Genomic DNA, 24,732 nt, shown 5'->3' with positions numbered 1-24,732 from the left:
TCCACGCGTCGCTCGACGGCGCCAGCAGTAAGCCCAGCAGGAAGCGGACGACAAGAAATGGAGCCGGACATTCTCGCGCGATCAGCGATGGACAGCGGGGGAGCCGGTCAGAGGTAAGTATCACACATAGCGATATCGCTATAACGTCACAAAATCGGTGACGTGCTAGCGATATCGCTATGTGTAAAACCCCCTTCAATGTAAGCATGGCGCTGTCTTGTGGATGCCACAGCTTCTTTCATCTCTTTGCACCATTCATGCTTCTAATACATGTGTGAGCACGAGAAATGGAGCATGCTGCTACTGGGGGCAGCGGTCCCTGCTTCTCCTCAATATTTTTGCTGTTAAGATCTGTCACATTCATCTTTTCTGTGATCAGTGTGCTCTCAGTCATTGACACCTGAAGCACTGGAGTGAGGCAGGGAACACTGATAAAGTGCTTCTGATGCCCCTGGTCACCGCGTGTTCAATATTAGTCCCTCTGCTCCACGCAGCGAGATCTTGCAATGATTTGGCCATTTCTGCAGGGTATATGGGAGTATAAAAGAGACACATGAGCAGTGAGGAAGGAAAATTGGTTGAAATTGATGGTTTCATTCAGCTGCATAGTGGGTAGTCCTTGAGGTAATGAGATGAATTCTAAGAAATAAAATCCAACAAAATGAGACAGAATCAAAGGTAAGTGACCCAATGTCTGATATTATGGGGTAGTCTGGGAGTTTAGACTCTGTTCACACGTTGCGTTTTTCCTGCAGGCAAAACCTGTTCTCTTGCAGTAAAGAAGCAATGTCAAAAAAGCAGATTTTACTGAGCGCTTGTCACATTTTTTGTGGCTATTTTTTTATGGCGTTTTTGCCTCCTGTGCATGCTGATAAAGTGCTTAAAAAATAATCTGATTCAACTTCATCGGGTATTGGCACCAAAAACCCAGCCAAACATAATACTTGCATTTTTTTTTAAACTACCCATTGTTTTCAATGGATGAAAAACGCTGAAAGAAGTGACATGCTGCAATTTGCAAAATTGCAGATCTTTTGACAAAACAGTCAGGAAAAAAAACAAGGTGCGTACATGAGATTTCTGAAATCTCAGACTTTTCTGGTATTGTGAAATGCAGCTACAAACTTGCATTAAAAAACGCTGCAAAAATGCCACGTGTCAACATAGCCTAAGAAACGTTTTTTTAACTTTGGGTGAGTGATAAAGGAAGGGTAGTGCAGGTTCACTAATATCAATAAATGCTCTCTCTTTTGAAAGCAGGGGATTATCATAAGCCGTGTTAGGGTGTGTGCACACGTTGTGGTTTTCGCTGCGGATCCGCAGCGGTTTTGGTCCTGCGGATCCACAGCAGTTTTCCATGCGGCTTACAGTACCATGTAAACCTATGGAAAACCAAATCCGCTGTGCGGAAATTTCCACGCAGATTTGCTGCGGTTTATTTTCCGCAGCAAGTCACTTTTTTGCAGAACCACAGCTGCAGTTTTCGTTCCGGGAAGAACGAACATACAGAAACCAATCTCTCTCTCTCCCCTTCCACAATCCGCACAGCCCAAACTGCAATAGAATCTGCATCAATTCCGCTGGACAAAGTATAGGAATCTGCAGGGGAAACTGCATGCATTTTACCCTGCGGTTTCTGACAAGCAATCCGCAGCGTGTGCACACACCCTAATAGAGGTTTTAGCTATGACTGTTTTGTGGAAGAGGACTACTATTACGGAGTTCATAAAACTCATCATCATAGAGGGATTTCTTGGCTGCATAATCCTCTCTATTTTGAACGACACTTTCCCCTTCCTTTGTCCACTGTCTTGATGACTATACTTCCATTGCTGGCTAGGGGTCTGATGGCTTTTCTTTCAACGTGCATAAGGTTGTTTATTGCTGGACCCTTTTAAAGAGAGTCTGTCACCAGATTTTTGCCACTCCGTCTAAGAGCAACATGATGTAGGGGAAGAGATGCCAATATGATGTATGGGCAGAGACACCAATTCCAGTAATGTCATTTACTGTGCTGCTTGCTGCAGTCTTGATAAAATCACTGTTTTCTCTGCTGCAGATCTACCAGTTCTCTGAATGCTGAGCTCTGTGTAATCCTGCCCACACGACTGATTGCAGTGTACACAGAAAGCTGCCATAGGCAGAAACCGGTCAGTGGTGGCGGCAGAGTTATACATGCTCATAAGGGTGCATGCAGACTTCCGTATAAATCGAGATTGGACTGCAATGCACAGACTAGTCAGCGGGTCTCCTGAGTTGAGCTTGACAGCTTCATATATTTCTATAAAGCTGCCAAACTCGAGTTGGGAAACCCACAAGCCAATTCATACATTTTAGTCCAATTTATACAGATGTATGAAGGTACCATAACTATGGAGGGTTTACATGGCTGTAGGTATACTAGTCCTCTAGTTATAATCTCCTGTGGATAAAAACAGGGATTTATATCAAAACTATTGTAAGCAGCCCAGTAACAGACTGCTGGAATCAGGGTCTCCCCTGTCTATACCTAATGCTGTTCTCAGATTAGGCAGCAAAAACACAGTAACCGTTTCCCTTTAAAGACATATATTCTTCACTTACCAAGGAATAGTCTAAATTCAGGGTCCTATTATGTATAGGAAAAAAATGGATCTGGGGAGACCATTAACAACAATAGGTAGTTTGATATTGGAGGTGGATTCAGAGGGGTTACGGTACTTGGAGCGGTGTCAAGAAAAATGGCAGGTAATTGGCGCTCTTTCCCGGCACACAGCGGTCACAGACCGTTCCTGCTGAAGATTCAGAAGTATCTGATGACGTCACATCTACAGAGTGGAGGCTTGTTTCCCGCTCTGCTTTGTCGGCGGGGAGGGACTTCTGACATCATACTGATTGACAGCTGGATCCTCGTTGCCTAACTGGGGGAGCCGACTGTCAGTCAGAATGACGAAGGAAGTCACGGCCCGTTGCATCAGCGGAGGCACCTGAATCCCTGGTAGGAGGTCTGTGACCGCTCTGTGCCGGGGAAGAAGAGGGCAGGAAAGTTACAATTTCCTGCTTGTTATTGTTTAGGCACTTTTTTTGTTTTTCCATAAAGTCCCAGATATACCCTTTAATAGGAAAAATGTTTTTCCTATTTTCTGCTCTCTCAACCTCAGGTGCATTTTAAGGCAAGGTGCACCTAATATTTTTAAAAATATGGTAATTTGTTTTCTGCCCATCGCCACGTGCTACAGAAGCGATGCTTCTAGACTGTTGCTCTTCATCACCACCACAATCAATTGGCTGCAGCTATTACATGCGCTGTAGTTAACTAGTTATGACAACACTACTGCCAGAAAAGATCCGTTGAAGTGCCTGAGAAGCATAATCGGACCTGTAAAGGTGGATTTTGATTCTATTATTTTTCACACGCAGATAAGATGGGCAAAAAGAATAAACAAAGTCCGATTAACAGAATAAGCAGAATACACTCTAATCAGTAAAATGTTTGAACATAATTTAAAAATGTGCTAAACAGTAGTTCATTTTTATAGAAGCTCGCCTAAGAACTTAGACACATTATAAAGTGATAGGTGGTGATATTCATCAGTTACAGACTGGTCTTTGTCAAGACCATCATTAACAGGAATGAAAATTATAGAGACCCGCAAATACTCTGCAAAGTAGCATGAGAACATGTGAGCCTCCTCATTGGCACAGGGGCCAGGCTGATCCTAGGATCCACTTAACTGGCAGAGGATCGGACATTTATGGCATTAACTGATCTTCAGTGGAACATCTCATTTAATGTAATGTAATAAAATGCATTTAGCACAATCACTTGTTTGGTCCCATTGGCTGAATAATCAAACATTGCAGGTTATGTAATGGATGGATAGCTCCACATCTTCATTACTGTTTTCTGCTTCCATCTTATGAGCCAGTTCTTTGCCAGTGTCAGTCAATGGACAGACATAGCAGCTGCTGATTTCACAGAATTCATATTGGCTTGTGCATATCTGATAGATTCATCAGTTATGTGTTTTTCATTGATGAGACAGATCTAGTCACCAGAGTGGTCATCATGACACCAATGTGTCTGGCTGTGCATGAACACATCCAGGACAGCAATGTAGAGAATCGTGGATGAACAAGTCACACTCCACACAGAAGACGCAGTCACATACAGCACATACATAGACCTGCAAGAGAAAGCAAAAGACATATTATACTAAACATTAAACTGGAACATTGAGTAACTAGTCTTAAAGGAATGCCATCATCAGAAAACGACCTATTCTTTAAATCAGGTTTTTGGGATATGCAAAGCAAAATTCGTAATTCCTGTCCTTTGAGGAAGAGTTTACAGGTAACACCCACTATACATTGCTGATAACTCAGAATCCACCAATCACAATAGATGTCACAGCTCCCCTGCTCCCCCTCACTTCACAATGACCTTTGTACATGCTCATTGGATGCTTCAATACAAAACATGGGGTCGGGGGTCTGTTTATTGTGACTAATGTCCAGGTGTTGTTTCCTAAAACAAAAGGAAATAGGAGTCCCTGTGGCCAGTGTGAGAAAAGCAAGATGTCTTTTTTTTCTTTTTTTTTTTTCTTTTTCACATTGTGATATGGAAAAAATAAATACAGTTAATGCAAAATAATATATTTAACTAATAGGTCATTTTCTGATGAAAGCCTCCCTGTAAAGAAATGCTAAATCTAAAAATGAATAGTACACATAAACTGGCGCTAAATTAGTACAAATGGTTAGTTGATAAAAAATTTTTCAAGAGCTTGAATCAAACAATCCTTACAAAATCCTGCAGAAGGACAAATGTTAGTTTCCTGCAGATCTGTACTAATTTTGGCTGGTTGCTCGATCGGGTGTGGGGTGGGGGGCTTTACATTTGTTGTGCCTTACACTGCAGGAGCGGAACATGCCTAGTTTAGTGGAATTCACACAGAATACTTCTGTTTTTTATATTTCATAATCTCAATTGCGATATGAAGCAAAATAGGAAAAAAGGAGAAGTTTAAGGGAGCAACTGCTGATATTTGGCATTTTTACAATTGCCTGATATTCCCAGGCACAAAAAAAATATGAGTCAATAGAGATTAGGGCCGAGCAGGTAATCTTCCCAATTTGCAGATTCCCAGTAAACCAATCAAAAGGGTTCGACAGTCAGGCACCCCGGATGGTGCCACTTTCAAGGGGACCTGAGCTGTTGGTCAGCATCAGGATGTTATTTGTGGGGAGGGCCGCCACACAAACATGACAACTTTATGTGCTGCTTTGGACCTCTTCTTCACTTTTCCTCAATGTCTCCGGAGAGCTGGAAGTTAAGTCTTCAGTAAGAGAAACGCAATGGTTGAAGTGGTAAACCTAACATGATGTTTGAGCAGGGCGCTAAGAGGAGGCAGAAGAATCTGGCGATACCAGTCTGCAGTTGGCCTTCTGTATACCCACGGTAGATACACTGAGAAAGGAGAGGTCATGGAGCTTCTGAAGCGGCTACTTGTCTGTGTAATGAGCTGACAGCTGCTTTAGTGTAATACATTTTTCTTTATCACTTCATTGGGGGACACAGATAACCATGGGTGTATGCTGCTGACACTATGCAAAAGGAAAAAATAGCTCCTCCCTAGAAGAATACACCCACCGACAGGCACTAGGCTACTCAGTGTAAGCTTAGTGTCTGTAGGAGGCGGACCTGGATCTGATACCAGATCCGCATTTCTTTCCTTTTCAGATACATTCTTGTTTTTTATTAATGTCTCTCCTTTGTTTTTCACATTCCTCAGCATCAGGGTAACAGGGTGTAATATCTCACCCTGTTTTCCCTTACTCGTGCGACAGAGAGCAGTGTGGTGTCACCCACATCGCCCACTCTCAGATCCACAGGCAGGACCTTATCCCCTGTCACCTTTCATGGGTGTCTCAGGGTGATTTACGGTGGCCAGTCCATTGCCTTTCCACCTCCTCATCCCTCTCCTCGGAGAGGGCTGAGAGGAAGATGGTGGTCACCAGTGGTGGCCTCCCCCCTTTTTGTAAGGGGTTGATGCCATCTTCTGCACCATCAGAAGCAGTGCAGGGAGGAGGATCCCTGTTTACAGTAATCCTCCACTATACGAGGGTCCCTGACAAGATCTCATCCAAGAGGATCCTGGACATCACCACGGGGCTGGTATGTATGTCCTCCTCCTTGTTCCCCCGCTCCCCCCAGGCAAACTACAAACCACAGACAGCAGACCGCAGCAGCAGGCTATTTTTCCTTTTAAAAAAAAACGCCGGCTCAGCAGTCCAGTGCGGTTCAACGTTTATATTTGGCGCCATTTTTCTCTGCCACGCGCCATCTCCTTCTTCCTCCATGTCACGGAGCTCTTTGCGGTGGCACGCCCCCCCAGAAGGCCCTCAAATCGCAGAGGCACCTTCCCCCGTCCGGCCATCACATTTCCCGGGCTTGGCACGCCTCCAGCGGGTCAAGCCACTCATCTCCTTGCTTTCATTTTCATCAGCCGTCTCGTCCCCCCGGCCACGCCCCACTGTTTGCGCGTCGCCCATTAGCCTCTCAGGTCTCCATTTCAGGCAGGGTCATGCCTCCCGCCGTCAAATACGGCGCGCCAGCCAATTATAATCAGCCCTTCGCTTTCTCCCTGTAACGTGGCCACGCCCATCATCGTATCGTGGTCCACGGCCATCTTATCTCCTGAGCTTCTCCACTGCATCTCCTGCACCACACAGACGGTACACTGCAGTCGTCTGAAAGGGGGACACTGTTATCCATCGGTCTTCAGCTGCATCGTCACTGGCATCGGGTAGGGTCTGCCTAGCTCCCCTTCCCTGTTCCTCTTACGCTATAACTCTCCTCAGCAGTATAGCTCTAGCATTCTTTTCAAGCATAACTCTCATCAGCAGTATCACCAAACTCAACTTATGCCCAACTCTGCAGGGGCTTCTGGTCCTCCCTCTAAGCCCACTGTAAATCATTACGCCTGCGCTTGCTGTAAGAGAAAGTGGTCCTCAGGTCAGACATCCCCCCTCTGCCTGTCCTGCAGTCCTTCAACCATGTCTGCTCCGCAGGAGCACCCCGATACCCAAGATGAGAGCACCCCCCCCCCCCCTCTGGAGTGGGCTGTTGCCATGTCTCAGTCAGTCTCGGACCTGACAAAAATATCACAGTCCCTCGTCCAGGCCCTAGAACGTCTTCCGAATCTATCTGCTCCTAATGCCTCGCAGGGTGATTTGCACGCACTTGACTACGACGTTCGCAGGGACAGATCCGGAAAAGAATCTAGGAAGCGGACTCTCCCTAGCTCCTCATCCAGTTCCCCGGGCCACCTCTACTCTTTCTAGAGTGCCCCTTTCTCCCCATTCCCCCGCCTTGGAGGAGGCGTCTGGGTCTGAACTGGATTCCCAGTCTGGGTCTGACTCTGATTCAGACCAGACTTCCAAAATACAAGACATGGTTGATAGCCTTATTCTAGCTATCACTCAAACCCTTAAGCTAAAAGAGGACGAGGTCCCCACTCCAGATCATTCAGTCTCTTTCAAACAGGTAAAACGTCCTCCCCGTACCTTTCCAAATCACAAGGAGTTTGAGGCAACCATGGCCAGACATTTGGAGCACTCCAAAAAGCGCTTCCCTGGAAGGAGACAGTATACCTTCAGCCCTGACCTTACAGGTAAATGTGCAAAACAGAAGCCGCGGAGACACCATCACGTGTTTCTCAACGCAAGCAATGACCAGCCAGGTCTTTGTCCGGGAAGGAACAACCACGGGAAGGGCAGTCTCCAATGAAGGAAACCACCTATGCCAAAACATGGTATCCATCCACATACAGCTGTTTCGGGGTATTGCCCCTCATCAGTGTGGAGTAGGAAACTGGCTGGTAGGAGCAATGCCTAGTAAAAAGACTATGAAGAGGAGGATGAATGAACTCATGGAGATCAACATCCGACACTGCGGAGACACCATCACGTGTTTCTCAACGCAGTGATTCTAGAGCACTGCCCCCATCCCTTATGGGAAATATGCAAAACATGCAAAACAGAAGCCGCGGAGACACCATCACGTGTTTCTCAACGCAAGCAATGACCAGCCAGGTCTTTGTCCGGGAAGGAACAACCACGGGAAGGGCAGTCTCCAATGAAGGAAACCACCTATGCCAAAACATGGTATCCATCCACATACAGCTGTTTCGGGGTATTGCCCCTCATCAGTGTGGAGTAGGAAACTGGCTGGTAGGAGCAATGCCTAGTAAAAAGACTATGAAGAGGAGGATGAATGAACTCATGGAGATCAACATCCGACACTGCGGAGACACCATCACGTGTTTCTCAACGCAGTGATTCTAGAGCACTGCCCCCATCCCTTATGGGAAATATGCAAAACATGCAAAACAGAAGCCGCGGAGACACCATCACGTGTTTCTCAACGCAAGCAATGACCAGCCAGGTCTTTGTCCGGGAAGGAACAACCACGGGAAGGGCAGTCTCCAATGAAGGAAACCACCTATGCCAAAACATGGTATCCATCCACATACAGCTGTTTCGGGGTATTGCCCCTCATCAGTGTGGAGTAGGAAACTGGCTGGTAGGAGCAATGCCTAGTAAAAAGACTATGAAGAGGAGGATGAATGAACTCATGGAGATCAACATCCGACACTGCGGAGACACCATCACGTGTTTCTCAACGCAGTGATTCTAGAGCACTGCCCCCATCCCTTATGGGAAATATGCAAAACATGCAAAACAGAAGCCGCGGAGACACCATCACGTGTTTCTCAACGCAAGCAATGACCAGCCAGGTCTTTGTCCGGGAAGGAACAACCACGGGAAGGTCAGTCTCCAATGAAGGAAACCACCTATGCCAAAACATGGTATCCATCCACATACAGCTGTTTCGGGGTATTGCCCCTCATCAGTGTGGAGTAGGAAACTGGCTGGTAGGAGCAATGCCTAGTAAAAAGACTATGAAGAGGAGGATGAATGAACTCATGGAGATCAACATCCGACACTGCGGAGACACCATCACGTGTTTCTCAACGCAGTGATTCTAGAGCACTGCCCCCATCCCTTATGGGAAATATGCAAAACATGCAAAACAGAAGCCGCGGAGACACCATCACGTGTTTCTCAACGCAAGCAATGACCAGCCAGGTCTTTGTCCGGGAAGGAACAACCACGGGAAGGGCAGTCTCCAATGAAGGAAACCACCTATGCCAAAACATGGTATCCATCCACATACAGCTGTTTCGGGGTATTGCCCCTCATCAGTTTGCATGTTTTGCATATTTCCCATAAGGGATGGGGGCAGTGCTCTAGAATCACTGCGTTGAGAAACACGTGATGGTGTCTCCGCAGTGTCGGATGTTGATCTCCATGAGTTCATTCATCCTCCTCTTCATAGTCTTTTTACTAGGCATTGCTCCTACCAGCCAGTTTCCTACTCCACACTGATGAGGGGCAATACCCCGAAACAGCTGTATGTGGATGGATACCATGTTTTGGCATAGGTGGTTTCCTTCATTGGAGACTGCCCTTCCCGTGGTTGTTCCTTCCCGGACAAAGACCTGGCTGGTCATTGCTTGCGTTGAGAAACACGTGATGGTGTCTCCGCGGCTTCTGTTTTGCATGTTTTGCATATTTCCCATAAGGGATGGGGGCAGTGCTCTAGAATCACTGCGTTGAGAAACACGTGATGGTGTCTCCGCAGTGTCGGATGTTGATCTCCATGAGTTCATTCATCCTCCTCTTCATAGTCTTTTTACTAGGCATTGCTCCTACCAGCCAGTTTCCTACTCCACACTGATGAGGGGCAATACCCCGAAACAGCTGTATGTGGATGGATACCATGTTTTGGCATAGGTGGTTTCCTTCATTGGAGACTGCCCTTCCCGTGGTTGTTCCTTCCCGGACAAAGACCTGGCTGGTCATTGCTTGCGTTGAGAAACACGTGATGGTGTCTCCGCGGCTTCTGTTTTGCATGTTTTGCATATTTCCCATAAGGGATGGGGGCAGTGCTCTAGAATCACTGCGTTGAGAAACACGTGATGGTGTCTCCGCAGTGTCGGATGTTGATCTCCATGAGTTCATTCATCCTCCTCTTCATAGTCTTTTTACTAGGCATTGCTCCTACCAGCCAGTTTCCTACTCCACACTGATGAGGGGCAATACCCCGAAACAGCTGTATGTGGATGGATACCATGTTTTGGCATAGGTGGTTTCCTTCATTGGAGACTGCCCTTCCCGTGGTTGTTCCTTCCCGGACAAAGACCTGGCTGGTCATTGCTTGCGTTGAGAAACACGTGATGGTGTCTCCGCGGCTTCTGTTTTGCATGTTTTGCATATTTCCCATAAGGGATGGGGGCAGTGCTCTAGAATCACTGCGTTGAGAAACACGTGATGGTGTCTCCGCAGTGTCGGATGTTGATCTCCATGAGTTCATTCATCCTCCTCTTCATAGTCTTTTTACTAGGCATTGCTCCTACCAGCCAGCTTCCTACTCCACACTGATGAGGGGCAATACCCCGAAACAGCTGTATGTGGATGGATACCATGTTTTGGCATAGGTGGTTTCCTTCATTGGAGACTGCCCTTCCCGTGGTTGTTCCTTCCCGGACAAAGACCTGGCTGGTCATTGCTTGCGTTGAGAAACACGTGATGGTGTCTCCGCGGCTTCTGTTTTGCATGTTTTGCATATTTCCCATAAGGGATGGGGGCAGTGCTCTAGAATCACTGCGTTGAGAAACACGTGATGGTGTCTCCGCAGTGTCGGATGTTGATCTCCATGAGTTCATTCATCCTCCTCTTCATAGTCTTTTTACTAGGCATTGCTCCTACCAGCCAGTTTCCTACTCCACACTGATGAGGGGCAATACCCCGAAACAGCTGTATGTGGATGGATACCATGTTTTGGCATAGGTGGTTTCCTTCATTGGAGACTGCCCTTCCCGTGGTTGTTCCTTCCCGGACAAAGACCTGGCTGGTCATTGCTTGCGTTGAGAAACACGTGATGGTGTCTCCGCGGCTTCTGTTTTGCATGTTTTGCATATTTCCCATAAGGGATGGGGGCAGTGCTCTAGAATCACTGCGTTGAGAAACACGTGATGGTGTCTCCGCAGTGTCGGATGTTGATCTCCATGAGTTCATTCATCCTCCTCTTCATAGTCTTACAGGTAAATGGGCAGAGTCTCCAAAGGTGGACCCTCCGGTCTCTCGCCTGGCCTCAAAGACAGTTCTGTCCCATCCAAATAGTGCATCTCTCAAGGACGCCACGGACAGGCAGTTTGAATCTTTAGCCAAATCTGCCTTTGAGGAGACTGGTGCTTCCCTCTACCCCAGCTTCGCTTCCACCTAGGTGGCAAAGTCTTTTTCTGCCTGGGATAAGATCCTCCGCCAGGGCATTGTAGCTGCAGCTCCTCCGGAAGAACTCGCAGATTTGGCGGATCAGATAGCTCACGCCGGTAAAATATCTTCTTGCCGCTTCTTTGGACGCGGCCGGCTGTTCCGCCAGAACAAGCAGCAATATCATTGCCATACGCCGTATCCTCTGGTTAAAGGCGTGAAATGCAGATCCTACCTCTAAAAAATCTCTCACAAGCCTGGTATTTAATAGGTCCAGGCTCTTCGGGTCCAAATTTGACCAAATAATTTCAGACGCCACCGGGGGGAAAAGTACTTCCCTTCCTCAGTCTAAGCTCAAACGTTCCTTCAATAGGAAAGGGCCCCAGACCTTCCGCTCCTTTCGACCTCTCTCTTCTTCGGGGACTTCCTCCCAACAAGACTCCCTCTGTCCTTCCCAAGGGAAAGGAGAAAACCATCCTTCAAACCGGCTCCTCACTGGAGACGAAAGGGACGTCCCTCAAGGCCCTCTGAATCCTGCTCTCGCAGGTTTTCCTCTAAATGACGGGTCACCCCCACCTGGAAATTTTTCCAGGGTGGGAGCACGCCTTCTTTTCAGGGACAAATGGTTGTCAGTGGTCAGTGACGCCTGAGTCAGAGATAGTCACGTCGGGTTACAAGATCAACTTTTCTTCCCCCCAGGAAAACGCTTCTTTCTCTCGCGGCCATCAGGGCCAAGCTCCAGGGGTTCTTCAGGCAGTCTCTTCCCTTCTACACTCAGGCGTAATCATGTCCGTTCCTCCAAACAAGCGGTTTTCGGGGTTTTACCCCAATCTGTTCGTAGTCCCGATAAAAGACGGGTCCCAATTCTGCACCTCAAGCGGTTGAATCGCCACGTTCGGACCCACCAATTCAGGATGGAATCCTTAAGTTCAGTGATCGCCTCCATGGAACTGGAGGAGTTTCTTTGCTCTGTGGACATTCAGGATGCTTATCTGCACATTCCTGTTTGTGTGCAGCATCAGAGGTTCCTTCGGTTCACGATCCAGGAGGATCACTATCAGTTCACGGCTCTTCCTTTCGGCCTGGCGTCTGCCTCTAGGGTCTTCACGAAGGTGATGGCAGCGGTCATGGCCATCCTTCGCTCCAAACGGATTCTTATAATCCCTTACCTGGACGATCTCCTGATCAAAGGACCGTCACGCCAGGACTTCGACCACAGCCTTCAGATCACTCTGGACACTCTGGCCTGCCTAGGCTGGATTGTCAACAAGGAGAAATCCTCCCTTCTTCCAGCTCCTGGTGTTTCTGGGTATGGAGTTTGATACGGCTCATGTCCGTGTATTCCTCCCGAAGAAAAAGTGTGCGTCTCTACTTCAGGGAATTCATTCTCTAAGGAAACCATTCCCTCTCACCTTATGGTCTTGCATGAGGGTACTGGGGAAGATGGTTGTCGCTATGGAAGCCGTCCCTTATGCCCAGTTTCGCACCCGTCCTCTTCAGCAGGCTCTCTTGTCTGCTTGGGAAAAGACAACTGTATCCCTGGACTGAACGGTTCTTCTGCCTCCTGCCTCTCAAGGTGAGGCAATCTCAAACTTGGTGGATGCTATCCACCTCTTCTGCACAGGAGGTCCTTTCTCCCTCTCTGGTGGCAGGTCATCACCACTGATGCCAGTCTCCTCGGTTGGGGAGCAGTCTTCCTTCATTACACAGTGCAGGGTCGCTGGAACGCTCAGGAAACCCTTCTCCCCATCAATCTCCTAGAGATCAGGGCAATCCTTCTTGCCCTTCTCCTCTGGCAGTCTCTGATTGCGGGCAACCCGGTCCCCGCATTCAGTCGGACAACGCCACGGCCGTGGCGTACATAAACCACCAAGGCGGGACTCGCAGCAAACAGGCCATGTCAGAGGTGACAAAGATTCTGTGATGGGCGGAATGTCACGTCCCTGCCATATCAGCAGTTCCAATTCCGGGGGGTGGAAAATTGGGAGGCAGATTTTCTGAGCCGTCAAGGCTTCATGTCAGGCGAGTGGTCTCTCAACCCCGCTGTCTTCAACCAAATATGTCAGAGATGGGGCACCCGGGACGTCGACCTCATGGCGTCCCGAGCGAACCACAAAGTTCCTCTGCTCGTAGTCAGGTCCCAGGATCCGAGGGCCTTAGGCGGCGACACCCTGGTGATCCCGTGGTCTCAGTTTCAGCTCCCCTATCTCTTTCCGCCTCTCCCCTTGATTCCGAGAGTCATAAAAAAGATAAAGGCAGAAGGGGTTCCAGTTATTCTCATCGCTCCAGACTGGACGAGACAGGCCTGGTATGCGGAGCTCGTGAACATGCTCGTGGACGTTCCCTGGAAGCTTCCAGACCGTCCAGATCTTCTCTCGCAAGGCCCCCTCTTCCACCCGAGTTCTCGGTCGCTGAGTTTAACGGCATGGCCATTGAGGCCGCAGTTTTAAAAGAAGCTGGTTTCTCTACCAGGGTCATCCAGACCATGATTAAGGCAAGGAAACCAGCATCCTCACGCATCTACCACAGATGTTGGAAAGCCTTCTTTCGGTGGTGCGAGGAATACAGCTCGTCTCCGATGTCCTTTTCCCTTCCGTCCATCCTCGGCTTCCTTCAACCGGGCCTTGATTCACACTTATCGCTCAATACCCTTAAAGGTCCGGTATCCGCTGTCAGTCCTCTTCCAGAGAGATTTGGCTTCCTTTCCTCAGGTGGAGACTTTCATTCAGGGGGTCGCCCACTTGGAGCCACCTTACCGTCCTCCGGTAGATCCATGGGATCTTAATCTCGTTCTCGACGTTCTTTAGTGTGCTCCCTTTGAGCCCATCCAAGATATTTTGTTTTCTCTCATGTCTTGGAAAGTGGCCTTCCTCATCGCCATCACATCTATCAGAATAGTTTCTGAGCTAGTGGCACTGTCATGTCATTCTCCTTTCCTGGTTCTGCACCAGGACAAGGTAGTCCTCCGTCCTGTTTCTTCCTTTTTGCCCAAGGTGGTTTCTGCCTTTCACATCAATGAAGACATCGTCCTTCCCTCTCTATGTCCTTCTGTTCATCCACTGGAAAAATCCCTCCACAAACTGGATTTGGTCAGAGCATTTCGAGTCTACCTTTCTAGGACTGCTTCCTTTCGTCAGTCAGATTCTCTACTCGTCATCCCTGAAGGTCATCGAAAGGGGCTCCAGGCCTCTAAGTCCACGATTGCCCGTTGGATTCATTCGGGGATACTGGAAGCATACCGTGTTCCGGGCAAACAGCATTCTCTGGGGGTAAAGGCTCACTCCACCCGGGTGGTGGGAGCTTCCTGGGCCGTTCGTCACCAGGCTTCGGCTTTGCAGATCTGCGAGGCCGCAACCTGGTCATCTTTGCAATCCTTTGCTAGGTTCTACAAGGTTAATACACAACCCTCGGCTGATGCAGGCCTGGGTAGGAAGGTTCTGCAGGCGGCAGTTTCCCACCGGCCGACCTAGGTTCCTTTCTCTTGGGACTGCTTTTGGACGTCCCATGGTTATCTGTGTCCCCCAATGAAGCAATAAAGAGGGATTTTTGGCACTTACCATAAAATCTCCTTCTTGGAGCCTTCACTTGGGGGACACAGCACCCTCCCTGACTGTTTGTACAGTTGTTGGCCTACGTGCTGTTGTTTTGAGTTGTTACATATGTTGAGCTTCTACTTGCTTCTCCTACTGCTTTGACACCAACTGAGTAGCCTAGTGCCTGTCGGTGGGTGTATACCAGGGCTGTGGAGTAGGAGTCGGAGTCGTGGAGTCGGTGCTCATTTTGGTGGAGTCGGAGTTGGAGTCGGTATAAAATGGACCGACTCCGACTCCTAAAATATATAATAAATTGGGTACAGTAATTCAATGCAGGATGTGCTGAATATTTTTTTATAGGAGTTTGGGAAAGTTATGAAATGTCCTATAAATGACTGTTCTATTCCTGATCTAAGGCTACATTCACGCACAGCGTTTTTCCTGTGTTTTTTGAGGATACGTTTTTCAGCTGCAAAAGCTGATCATCTTTTTAAAAAACTGCATCACCTGAAAGGTTTTTGAGCTCATAGATAATGTTTTCAATAGCAAAAGCAGATTAGAAATCTGCTCTATCTATATATCCATTTATCCATATCTGTCTATCCATATCGTATCTGTACCAAAAAGAATGAAAACCGGGTAGTACACCAATATATATTCTGTTCTATCTAAATATCTTGATTATGGGATCATAAAAATGATTAAATGTCTGAGGTTCACTTTGTACTACAATAAATTTTTCACTTAAATATAAGCAATATGTGTGGGAGTCGGAGTCGGAGTTGGAGTCGGAGTCGGTGTAAGGGAAATTGAGGAGTCGGAGTCGCAGGTTTGGCTTACCGACTCCACAGCCCTGGTGTATACTGCTGGGGAGGAGTCATTTTTTCCTTTTGCATAGTGTCAGCGCCTCAGCATACACCCATGGTTATCTGTGTCTCCCAATGAAGGCTCCAAGAAAGAAATTTTACGGTAAGTACCAAAAATCCCTCTTTTTTCTTTTCTCTCTGCAACAGACTATGCCAAGAGATGAAGTCTGCCCTTCAAGAAATCCACTGCCGGATAAACTTTGTGCACCTGTCTCTCCCATGCTGAGCTCCACATACACATCTTGTTAGAAGGTAAGAAGCTTGAGATTGAAAGTCTGGTATTGGCTGAAAAGCAGCAGTAGGCAGCACCGAGATGTCCAAGTAACATTTTTGGGTGAGGTCATGCTATAGTCAGCACATTAATTTTATACACACACCTCTGCATAGTTTAGTTTACACATACGGGGTTGGGGGTGGCAAAGGTTTTGGGGCTAGCAGTCAAGTGTGAAAACTTTGTTTCAGGGCAGGTGAGGTTTGTGCACCAGGGCTGCTTTTTACGAAAACTAATGTGCAGAGGAATCAGAGCTCCTGCTTACAGGAATTAGTCAGATGTCATCTTTTATTACTTTCAAAGCTGGTTTTAAAATAATAGCTGATTATATTGTAAGGAACAGGACAATGTCATGATAACTTTCCATATTTTGTGCTCCGGTGGTTAGGCTTAAGACATCACAAGGACATTGTATGGCTCCAAATCACATTCCACTTCATTTAGGACATAGACATTGATTTTATGGCAATTTCAATTCCCGCAATGATGACAAGTAATTTTTTATATAATATTTTTATAAAGTCATGTACATGCCACATACCACTTCTAGAACTCCTAGTTGACCATATTTCAAAATAATATGCTTACTTGTTGATCCTTCAGTTCGCCATCACAGCCCCGACAATACCTTAGAAAATGGAAATTAGAATAAGTGATAAAAAACTTACTAAAAGTATTAAAAAGATAAACCACCTTCTTCATTGATATTTAACCCCTTAAGGACCAAGCCACTTTGTAGGTTAATGACGAGGCCTTAATTTTGAAATCTGACCACTGTCATTTTATGTTGTTATAACTCTGGAACACTTCAACGGATCCCATTGATTCTGAGACTGTTTTTCATGACATATTATACTTCATGTTAGTGGTAAAATTTCTTCGATATAACTTGCATTTATTTATGAAAAAACAGAAATATTACGAAAATGTCTAATATTTTGCAATTTTCAAACTTTTAATTTTTATGCCGCTAAATCAGAGAGATATGTCACACAAAATGCTTAATAAATAACATTTCCCATATGTCTACTATACATCAGCACAATTTTGGAAACAAAAATTTTTTTGTTAGGAAGTTATAAGGGTTAAAATTTGACCAGCGATTTCTAATTTTCTCAACAAAATTTACAAAACCCTTTTTTAGGGTCCACCTCACAAAGTCACTTTGAGGAGTCAATATGACAAAAAATACCCAAAAGTGACACCATTCTAAAAACTGCACCCCTCAAGGTGCTCAAAACCACAAAAAAAACAGTTTATTAACCCTTCAGGTGCTTCACAAGAATTGAAGTAATGTGGAAAGAAAAAATGAACATTTAACTTTTTTTCCCAAAAATTTTACTTCGGACACAATTTTTTTTATTTTATCGAGGGTATCAAGAGAAAATGAACCTCAATATTTGTTGTGCAATTTCTCCCGAGTACACCAATACCCCATGTAAGGAGGAAGACCACTCTTTAGGCGCATAGCAAAGCTAGGAAACGAAGGAGCGCCGTTTGATGTTTTCAACGCAACATTGGCTGGAATTGAGATCATACGCCATGTCGCGTTTGGAGAGCCCCTCATGTGCCTATACAGTGGAAACCCCCCACAAGTGACACCATTTTGGAAATCAGACCCCCCGAGGAACTAATCTAGATGTGTGGTGAGCACTTTGAACCCCCAAGTGCTTCACAGAAGTTTATAACATGAAAATAAAAAAAAATCATATTTTCCATAAAAATGATCTTTTTGCCCCCAATTTTTTTAATTTTCCCAAGGGTAACAGGAAAAATTGGACTCCAAAAGTTGTTGTGCAATTTGTCCTGAGTATGCTGATACCCAATATGTGAGGGGAACCACTGTTTGGGCGCATGGCAGAGCTCAGAAGGGAAGGAGCGCCGTTTGACTTTTCAATGCAAAATTGGCTGGAATTGAGATCAGACGCCATGTCATGTTTGGAGAGCCCCTGATGTGCCTAAACAGTGGAAACCCCCAATTCTAACTCCAACACACCCCCAACCCTAACCACAAACCTAACCCTAACACACCCCTAACCCTAACTCCAACCCTAATCCTAACTTTAGTCCCAACCCTAACTTTAGCCTCAACGCTAACCCAAACTTTAGCCCCAACGCTAACCCTAGCCCTAACTGGAAAATGGAAATAAATACATTTTTCTTTATTTTATTATTTTTCCCTAAATAAAGGGGTGATAAAGGGGGGTTTGATTTACTATTTATAGCTGGTTTTCATGTTTGGCAGCTGTCACACACTAAAAGACACGTTTTTTGCAAGAAGTTTTTGCACTGCTGTATTTTGAGAGCTATAATTTTTCCATATTTCGGCCGACAGTCATGTGAGGGCTTATTTTTTGCGGGAAAAGCTGACGTTTTTATTGGTACCATTTTCGGGGACATGAGGTTTTTTGATCGCTCTCAATTCTGATTTTTGTGGAGGCAGAATGAACAAAAATCAGCAATTCAGGAATTTTTTTGTTCTCAGTTTCGTGTGTGGTAAAATTGGTAAGGCAGCTTTATTCTTCGGGTGACTATGATTACAGTGATATCTCAGTTATATAGTTTTCTTAAGTTTTGGTGTTTTTACACAATAAAAACTTTTTTAGAAAAAATAGTTATTTTAGCATTGCTTTATTCTTAGAGCTATAACTTTTTTTATTTTTCCGCTGATGGAGTTGTTTGGCGGCTTGGCTTGTTTTTTGCGGAACGAGATGGCTCAGTGATACTATTTTTATTACCATTTGTTTTTTTTATCGCGTTTTATTACACTTTTTCCAAGCGGTATGATGATACCGCTTAAAAAAAGTATAATTTGTTACTTTTTTGTGTTTTTTTACGGCGTTCACTGAAGGGGTTAACTAGTGTGACACTTTTATAGATGTGATTTTTACGGACGCGGCGATACCAAACGTAGTTTTTTTGTTTAATTTTTTTACATAAAAATGTGTATTTATTAGTGGAATTTTTTATTATTTTTAAATATATTCTTTTACATATTTTTTTTTTTACATTTTTCTTTTTTTACCTAGTCCCTTTATGAGACTTTCACTTTTTTCACTTTGACTGCAGGTATAATGCATTGCAATTGCATTGCAAAACCGATCTGAAGGCAGAGGGAGCTCCCGTCCCTCTGTCTCCCCCTGAACACTGCGTTCATGCTCCATCACAGCAATTAGGGGGTTAACAGCCAGGGGCAGCGAGGACACCGCTCCTTTCTGTTAGTGCAGAAGCTCAGCCACTGCAGCGCTGAGCTCCTGCACTAACCGGGTGGGAGATGCTGATATTTCAGCATCTCCTGCGCGGACATGCTGTGATCGGTCAGTCAGATTGACTGACCGATCACAGCGATCAGGGTGCAGGGACCGATGACATGGGTCCCTGCACCCGTTGCCGTGCCTCTCAGCTGTCATAGACAGCTGTCGGCACTGAACTACCACTGCATGTTTACACGCAGTGGTAGTTTAAATGTATGACGGACACAGTCCATCATTGTGCGGGAACTTACAACCGGCCATGACAGATTATGTCAGTCAATGGACGTTAAGGGGTTAATACGATAATGCATATGCAGAACTTATGCTCTCTCTTTCCAAAATAAAGGTCCACAGAATGCATAAACTAAAGATATGGAAATAAGGCACTTCATCAATGTCCTAGTAAAAATGAATAACTCTGCAGCATTGGATCTGCAATACAAGCAGAGCCTGCGGTGTCAGAGCACCGAGTGTGCAGAAATATGGCCGGCAATATCTGCAAAGGACTATCAGTTATATCTAGAGAAGTTGCATAACAGGAGTAATGTACAATCTCACATAACCCGAGCCTTTTAGGCCCTTGTGCAAATCATATGAAGGAACTCAAAGAAATAAACTTTTACAAGTTTATTTCAAAATTGCAAAGTAAGATATGAAAAATGCACAACATTGTAATTACCGTATATACTCGTGTATAAGCCGAGATTTTCAGCCCATTTTTGGGGGCTGAAAGTCCCCCTCTCGGCTTATACACGAGTCATATACCGGGGGGATCAGCAGGGGAGGGGGAGCAGGGGTGTCAGATCATACTCACCCTTCTCTGCAGCTCCCCTGCTTGTTCTATTTTGTCGGCGCTGCTCTCTTCCTGCTTCAGCTGTCAAATGGTACCCGCTCATTAAATATCCGCATATTTAATGAGCGGGTACCACGTGACCGCTGAACCAGGAAGAGAGCAGCGCCGACAACATGGAACAACAAGCAGGGGAGCTGCAGAGACAAGCGCCAGGACCCGGTGAGTATGAACGCGGGGGGTTGGGAGGCATAGTCACCTGTCCCTGCGCTCTGCTGTCTTGCGTCCTCTGCAGTGACATTCAGGTCAGAAGGCGCTATCGCTCTCTGCCTGCACAGTCACTGCAGAGCGCAACGCTGATGAGCAGGGGGCAGCGACTGAGGTGAGCATACAGGTTTTTGGGTTTTTTTGCAAGGGAGGCAGCGGCAGCAGCAACATGATGGGGCCACTCACTGTGCAGAAAAGCTGGGGCCACTCACAGTGCAGCAAAGCTGGGGCCACTCACTGTGCAGCAAATCTGGGGCCACTCACTGTGCAGCAAAGCTGGGGCCACTCACTGTGCAGCAAAGCTGGGGCCACTCACTGTGCAGCAAAGCTGGGGCCACTCACTGTGCAGCAAAGCTGGGGCCACTCACTGTGCAGCAAAGCTGGGGCCACTCACTGTGCAGAAAAGCTGGGGCCACTCACTGTGCAGAAAAGCTGGGGCCACTCACTGTGCAGAAAAGCTGGGGCCACTCACTGTGCAGAAAAGCTGGGGCCACTCACTGTGCAGAAAAGCTGGGGCCACTCACTGTGCAGAAAAGCTGGGGCCACTCACTGTGCAGCAAAAGCTGGGGCCACTCACTGTGCAGCAAAAGCTGGGGCCACTCACTGTGCAGCAAAAGCTGGGGCCACTCACTGTGCAGCAAAAGCTGGGGCCACTCACTGTGCAGAAAAAGCTGGGGCCACTCACTGTGCAGAAAAAGCTGGGGCCACTCACTGTGCAGAAAAAGCTGGGGCCACTCACTGTGCAGCAAAGCTGGGGCCACTCACTGTGCAGCAAAAGCTGGGGCCACTCACTGTGCAGCAAAAGCTGGGGCCACTCACTGTGCAGAAAAAGCTGGGGCCACTCAAGGTGCAGAAAAAGCTGGGGCCACTCAAGGTGCAGAAAAAGCTGGGGCCACTCACTGTGCAGAAAAGCTGGGGCCACTCACTGTGCAGAAAAGCTGGGGCCACTCACTGTGCAGATAACTGGGGCCACTCACTGTGCAGCAAAGCTGGGGCCACTCACTGAGCATAACTGGGGCCACTCACTGTGCATAACTGGGGCCACTCACTGTGCAGAAAAACTGGGGCCACTCACTGTGCATCATAACTGGGGCCACTCACTGAGCATCATAACTGGGGCCACACACTGCAGATAACTGAGGCCACTCACTGTGCACCCTCGGCTTATACACGAGTCAATAAGTTTTCCCAGTTTTTTGTGGCAAAAATAGGGGGGTCGGCTTATACTCGGATCGGCTTATACTCGAGTATATACGGTATAATTATTTGCAAACCCACCTAGTATTATAAATTAATAAAGTAAATAAAGAGCCAACTGGCTATCAGGGTGGGTGCTGTGTCCCCCAATGAGCGTCTCGGAGAAAAGGATTATACGGTGAGTTTATCACAAAAATCCATGTTTCTTCTTCCCCTCATTGGGGGACACAGGTACTGTGGGACGTCCTAAAGCAGTCCCTGGGTGGGAAGTTGACTCACCGATCCAAGCTACATGCACCTCCTGTCTTAGAGGTGCTCCACCGCTGCTTGGAGAATCCTTCTACCCAGACTCGTATCTGCTGAAGCCTGAGTATGGATATTGTAGTGCTTTGCAAATGTGTGCAAGCTGGACCAGGTTGCAGCCTTGCAAACCTGTTCTGCCGATGCCTGGTGCCGAAAAGCCCAAGAGGCGCCCACTGCCCGAGTAGAGTGGGCTCTGATCCTTGCTAGAACTGGTGTGCCTCTAATGCGGTAAGACTCCTGAATAGTCAAGCAAATCCACCTGGCTATGGTCGTTTTCGAGGCAGCGAGTCCCTTCCTGCGCCCCTCGGGAAGCACGAACAGCGTGTCCGTCTGGCGAAAGGGTGCCATCCACGACACGTATCTCCTAAGAGCTCTCACCAGGTCCAACGTATGTATGGCCTTTTCCATACGGTGTATCGGTGCTGGACAAAAAGAGGGCAAGATAAGATCCTCATTAATGTGAAACGAGTAAACGACCTTCTGCAGAAAGGGAGGGGCTGGTCTGAGAACCACCTTATCCTTGTGGAAGACCAGAAACGGAGCTCGGCAGGATAGAGCTGCCAGCTCTGAGACCCGCCTGACTGACGTTATCACCACAAGAAATACTACCTTCCAGGAAAGGTAGGCTAAAGAGACCTCCTGTAATGGTTCAAATGGTGCCTCCTGTAGAACACTTAGGACCAGGTTAAGGTCCCAAGCTCAAGGGGCGCCTTATAAGGAGGTACCAAGTGAGCGACTCCCTGAATGAAAGTCTTTACCTGTAGATTGGTAGAAATCCTGCGCTGGAACAGAACGGATAAGGCCGATATTTGTCTCCTGAGGGAACTTGGGGCCAAGCCTGAGTCTAGGTCAGACTGGAGAAAAGCCAAGATGTTCGGAATAGAAAACCTCAGTGGAGGACAACCATGGTTCCGACACCATGTGAAAAAGACCTTCCAGGTGTGATGATAAATACGTGCTGAGGCCGGCTTCTGGGCGCTAACCATTGTAGCAACCACATTGCGGCCGAACCCAGCCTGGGCTAGAATCCAAGATTCAATGGCCAAGCCGTCAAACACAGGGCCTCTGAGTTCGGGTGGTAGATCAGGCCCTGGAATAGTAGGTCTGGGAGCTCTGGCAGGCGCCAAGGAACGTCGGCGACTAGCTGTACCAGATCTGCGTACCACGCTCGACGAGGCCAATCTTGGGCCAGCAGAATCACTGGAACCCCTTCTACCTTGATCTTCTTGATGACTCTCAGCAGTAGTGGCAGTGGGGGAAATAGGTATGGGAGGCGAAACTGGTTCCATGGCAGAACCAACGCATCTACAGCAATTACCTGTGGGTCCCGGGATCGAGCGACAAACGCTGGTACCTTGGCGTTCACTCTGGAAGCCATCAGGTCCACATCCGGCGTCCCCCTTCGTTGGCAAATCTGCCAGAAAATCTCGGGGTGTAGTGACCATTCCCCGGATGCGAGACCCTGCCGGCTGAGGAAGTCTGCTGCCCAGTTCTCTACGCCCGGGATGTGGACTGCCGATATCGCCGAGTGGTTTCTCTCGGCCCAATGAAGCACATGCCCTACCTCGCGCATGACTGCCCTGCTGCGGGTGCCCCCCTGATGATTTATGTAAGCCACAGCCGTGACTGTTGTGAGTTCATTCTCAGATTCCCCTTCTGAACTCCCTCTGGTGGTGTGGCTAGTTTGATCGGTGGAGATCTGCCACCTGAGGATGGGAATGATGATTGGATCTCGGGATTCTCAGATTGGATTTAAGACAGCCGACGCCCTATTCAGTTGCTGGTGATTCCTTCTGGCTTGTCAGCTTTTAGTTTTCAGCTCTGTTCCAGTCATCTAAAGCTAAGTTTTTCTGCTAATGTTCACACTTGATTTTGTTGGTCTATTCAGTTTTTTGTGTGGTCTGCCAGCCCCGGCTGGGGGCTGAGCTGAATTTCCACTCTTATTTATCAGTATTTTGCAAATTGGCTTTTTGTCCCTTACTAGTTCGGTCTCTTTTTGCTCTGTCTCAGAATATTCCAGAGTGCTGATATAGTGGGAGAAGTCTAGTGACTTCAGGGTTAATTTTGCTATCAGAAGTGTTAGACATTATTTTTGTAGGGTTTTTTGCAGGTTGCAGACAGTGACTTGCCTTTCCTTTCCTGTCTACAGTCATGGCCAAAAGTTTTGAGAATGACACAAATATTAATTTTTACAAAGTCTACTGCTTCATTTTTTCTAATGGCAATTTGCATATACTCCAGAATGTTATAAAGAGTGATCAGCTTAACAGCAATTACTTGCAAAGTCAATATTTGCCTAGAAAATGAACTTTATCCCCCAAAACACATTTCAACATCATTGCAGCCCTGCCTTACAAGGACCAGCTAACATCGTTTCAGTGATTGCTCCATTAACACAGGTGTGGGTGTTGATGAGGACAGGGCTGGAGACCAATCTGTCATGATTAAGTAAGAATGACACCACTGGACACTTTAAAAGGAGGCTGGTGCTTGGCATCATTGTTTCTCTTCTGTTAACAATGGTTATCTCTAAAGAAACACGTGCAGTCATCATTGCACTGCACAAAAATGGCCTAACAGGGAAGAGTATCACAGCTAGAAAGATTGCACCTCAGTCAACAATCTATTGCATCATCAAGAACTTCAAGGAGAGAGGTTCCCTTGTTGCCAAAAAGGCTCCAGGGCGCCCAAGAAAGACCAGCAAGCGCCAGGACCGTCTCTTAAAAGTGTTTCAACTGTGGGATCGGCTACCAGCAGTGCAGAGCTTGCTCAGGAATGGCAGCAGGCAGGTGTGAGTGCATCTGCACGCACTGTGTGGTGGAAACTCTTGGAGCAAGGCCTGGTCTCAAGGAGGGCAGCAAAGAAGCCACTTCTCTCCAGGAAAAACATCATGGACAGACTGATATTCTGCAAGAGGTACAGGGAGTGGACT

The 24,732-nt window shown here is 47.0% G+C and overlaps 1 protein-coding gene across 5 annotated transcripts in view; it reads right to left on the bottom strand.

Moving 5' to 3' along the window:
* Positions 1-3,432: 3,432 nt before the first annotated feature.
* LOC141097067 (general transcription factor IIH subunit 2) overlaps positions 3,433-24,732 on the bottom strand; it is an 88,246-nt gene continuing 66,946 nt past the window's right edge. For all 5 annotated transcript variants that reach the window (XM_073584035.1, XM_073584034.1, XM_073584036.1 and 2 more), the window contains 2 exons: positions 16,578-16,617; positions 3,433-4,166 (listed from right to left, as the gene is read on the bottom strand). In XM_073584035.1, the coding sequence (XP_073440136.1) occupies positions 4,047-4,166; positions 16,578-16,617 (160 nt within the window). In that variant the 3' untranslated portion in view covers positions 3,433-4,046. The remainder of the gene's footprint in view (positions 4,167-16,577; positions 16,618-24,732) is intronic.

Source organism: Dendrobates tinctorius, unplaced genomic scaffold (genome assembly GCF_039654945.1).
Source record: "Dendrobates tinctorius isolate UK_male_01 unplaced genomic scaffold, ASM3965494v1 ptg000083l, whole genome shotgun sequence".
NCBI classification, from domain to species: domain Eukaryota; kingdom Metazoa; phylum Chordata; class Amphibia; order Anura; family Dendrobatidae; genus Dendrobates; species Dendrobates tinctorius.
This window is presented reverse-complemented; position numbering and strand designations above follow the sequence as displayed.